At 33.9% G+C, this 2932-nt stretch overlaps 1 protein-coding gene across 9 annotated transcripts in view; it reads right to left on the bottom strand.

The window, feature by feature from the left end:
- Positions 1-291: 291 nt before the first annotated feature.
- Positions 292-2932, bottom strand: part of Uchl5 (ubiquitin C-terminal hydrolase L5) — a 42207-nt gene continuing 39566 nt past the window's right edge. For 8 of the 9 annotated variants that reach the window (XR_607381.3, XR_607382.3, XR_003850000.1 and 5 more), the window contains one exon: positions 297-554. Coding sequence is in view for 6 of the 9 variants with exons in the window: in XM_008836218.3 (XP_008834440.1) it covers positions 510-554 (45 nt within the window). In the remaining 3 variants the exon portion in view is untranslated. Of the gene's footprint in view, positions 555-2932 lie in introns of all 9 variants that reach the window. The other variant, XM_008836217.3, reaches the window with a different exon arrangement.

The raw sequence follows: 2932 nt of genomic DNA, 5'->3' as shown, positions 1-2932 counted from the left end.
AAATTGTACTTGTGCTCTTTCCAAACAATTGGCCTTAAAAATCAGATTGGCAGGAGATAAAAATCAGTTTTAAGATCTTCAAAACACATAAAGATAGGTCTGACAATTTTTGTCCTTAGTGGTAAGAAACAGATGATTCAGTTTAAGTAAGATTTGACATTTAGCTAACAAAAATATTAATCAGAAAAATTACAGGTAGAAAATATTATTGCGTATTTTCCAGGTTCATTACTATAGTTATACGTTCAAAGTACCAAGAGCTCTCAGATCCAATAACAAATAATGAATTTGGCAAGAACTTTTTACATCACTTTTATTTGATATACACTACATGCACATGATGCAGGTAGAGAAAAAGCTTTTGAATTCATGCATAAGACAGGACAGACTGGTACTATATTGCCAAACGTGCATGAGTCAATTAGAATGTTGCTCAAAGTTCCTTATACTCAATGGTTTCCACGAAAATATGTGTAGTAGCAGAGTGTACACAGCTCCGAGCATCCTCTTCACTTAGTTTCCTGAGCTTTCTTTGCATTCTGTTTTTCTTTTGCCTAAAAATTAAAGATATCATATTAAAGCCCTCAAATCCTGTTTTAGATCATCCTAAAATAAAATGCATCTAATAGTATTCTCGAGCTCCAAGGCTTATGCACTGTTCATGTTGCTAGAGTTGTATGGTATGACTATAGTCCTAGCTACTGAGGGTGGGGATACAAGAGGATCACCTGAGCCTAGGAGTTTGAGGTTAGCCTGAGCAACACAGAAAGGACTGGTATCAAAAAATGAATGAATGAATGAATGAATGAGCAATAAATTCTGAAGTTTCAGAGCATTCTGAGATGTTGAGAGCACTACAGTTTATAACTTACGGCTTGTACCAACTTTTGTATGACTATAAAAGTTATTTACCCTCAATAAGAGAATCATTTGATTAACAGTTCTTTCTTTTTTCTTTGAGTCAGGGTCTCCCTATAACCCTAAAACCACAGCTGGTCTGGAAGTCCCTAAGCAAACTGGCCTTGATCTCACAAAGATCCACCTGCCTGTGCCTCCCAAGTGCTGGGATTAAAGGCATGCACCACCACACCCAGCTAACAGTTCTTTCTAATCTGAAGATGAAATGCATTACTAATTATAGTAACTTAAAAGTATATGCTCAATTCCATAAGGTCAAATCCATTCATGAATATTATGAAAGAACCCTATTTATCCACATCTTACTCAAACTAAAAAAAAAAATACTCTTTGCATATTGGAATAAATGAATATAAAGGTTAGGTAAGCTGTATAAAATAACACTGAAACAATACATATCTGTGATATCAGTAAGTCAAGCTTATATGACCTAAAAATGTTTTCACACATTTCATCTTCTGATCCTCAAACTACATCGTTTGAACATAGCAGATCTACTTTGTTCTTTAGTAGATGAAGAAGTGAAAGCTCACAGGCATTATCAAACTTGACCACAGTAACACAAGTAACTTTTAACGGATGCCAAACACATATGTTCTTTGGCAGTGCTTTCCAATATATGTGCCAATGACTTGAGGACACTTAAAATATAGATTGAGTAATTAAAATGCCTGAGGTTCTGCAATTCTAACAAAGCTCTCAGATGATACCAATTCTGCTGGGCTTTGAAAAACAATCAACGAATTAGAATTTTGTATTATAAAATAAAAAAAAGAATTTTCTTGGGTTAAAATAAATAGGACAACTAGAACAATTTTTTATGATGTATCAGGTAGCAATTATTTATTACACAGCAGTATGATGAAACTGAAAGCTCTATTAGAGATAATGGATGTGGCAGCACAGACCTATAATCTCAGCTACTTGGGAGGCTAAGGCAGAATGGCTAGTTCAAGGCCTCCTTGGATAAATTAGAGAGACCATGTGTCAAAATACAAAATAAAAAGACTGCTGGGGATGCAGCACAGTGATAGAGTACTTACACAGCCTGTGAGAGGCCCTAGGTTCAATCCCCAATACAAAAAAAAAAAAAAAAAAAAAAATCCAAAAAGTGAGACAAAGCACACATATCATACAATCAGGAGCAAATCATTAAAATAAAAATGTGTATACCTAAAAAACATGGGCATTTTCTAGTCCAACTACTACACAAAAACAACAAAATTAGTTGCCTATATCAACATCTTTAGTTAACAGACATCTGGAATTTAATATACCCTATCCTATACGAAGTTTCCTATTTTCTCTCATTTTGGAGTATTTGTGTGTTTTTGAGTTTTACTATGTAGCTCTGGATCCTCCTGCCACTTAGGTTTCCTAAGTGCTGGGATTACAGACACGCACCACAACCCCTGGCAAAGATTCCTATTTTCAAATGAAAATACAATTCAATTATACACATAATATTTTTTTTCTTTTATTTATTTATTTATTTATTTATTTATTGTCTTTTTGAGACAGGGTCTCCCTATAGCCCCAGTTGGTCTGGAACTCACTATGTAGTCTAGGCTGGCCTTGAACTCACAGAGATCCGCCTGCCTGTGCCTCCCGAGTGCTGGGATTAAAGGCATGCGCCACCACACCTGGCTAATTTTATACATAATTTGAAAGAAGTTTATACTTCATTCCTATTGATCTCTTAGTTTACAGACTGTTTGGTAAAATTTTAAAAATATTATTGTGATTATTGTCCTACCTTATTTCTATTAAGGTATAGAAAAAGAAGTCTTAACAGTATACTACTTATTATCAATTGAGTCATAAAATCTTGAACTTTGTGGGTAAAATTCAATATTGTGAAATTGTTTTGGATCCATACACTAATTGCATCCATGATTTTTATATTATTGTAGGTTACTAGAAAGTTTAGAAAGTTGAGACAGTTGTAATAATTCAGAATTTTACATCTAAGTTGAGATAGAATTTTAAAAGAACTATAAGTATACCTAAATAC

This window comes from Nannospalax galili, unplaced genomic scaffold (assembly GCF_000622305.1).
Source record: "Nannospalax galili isolate Female #2095 unplaced genomic scaffold, S.galili_v1.0 scaffold1017, whole genome shotgun sequence".
In the NCBI taxonomy this organism is placed as follows: domain Eukaryota; kingdom Metazoa; phylum Chordata; class Mammalia; order Rodentia; family Spalacidae; genus Nannospalax; species Nannospalax galili.
Note: the sequence above shows the minus strand (reverse complement) of the source record. Positions and strands in the feature narration are given on the sequence as shown.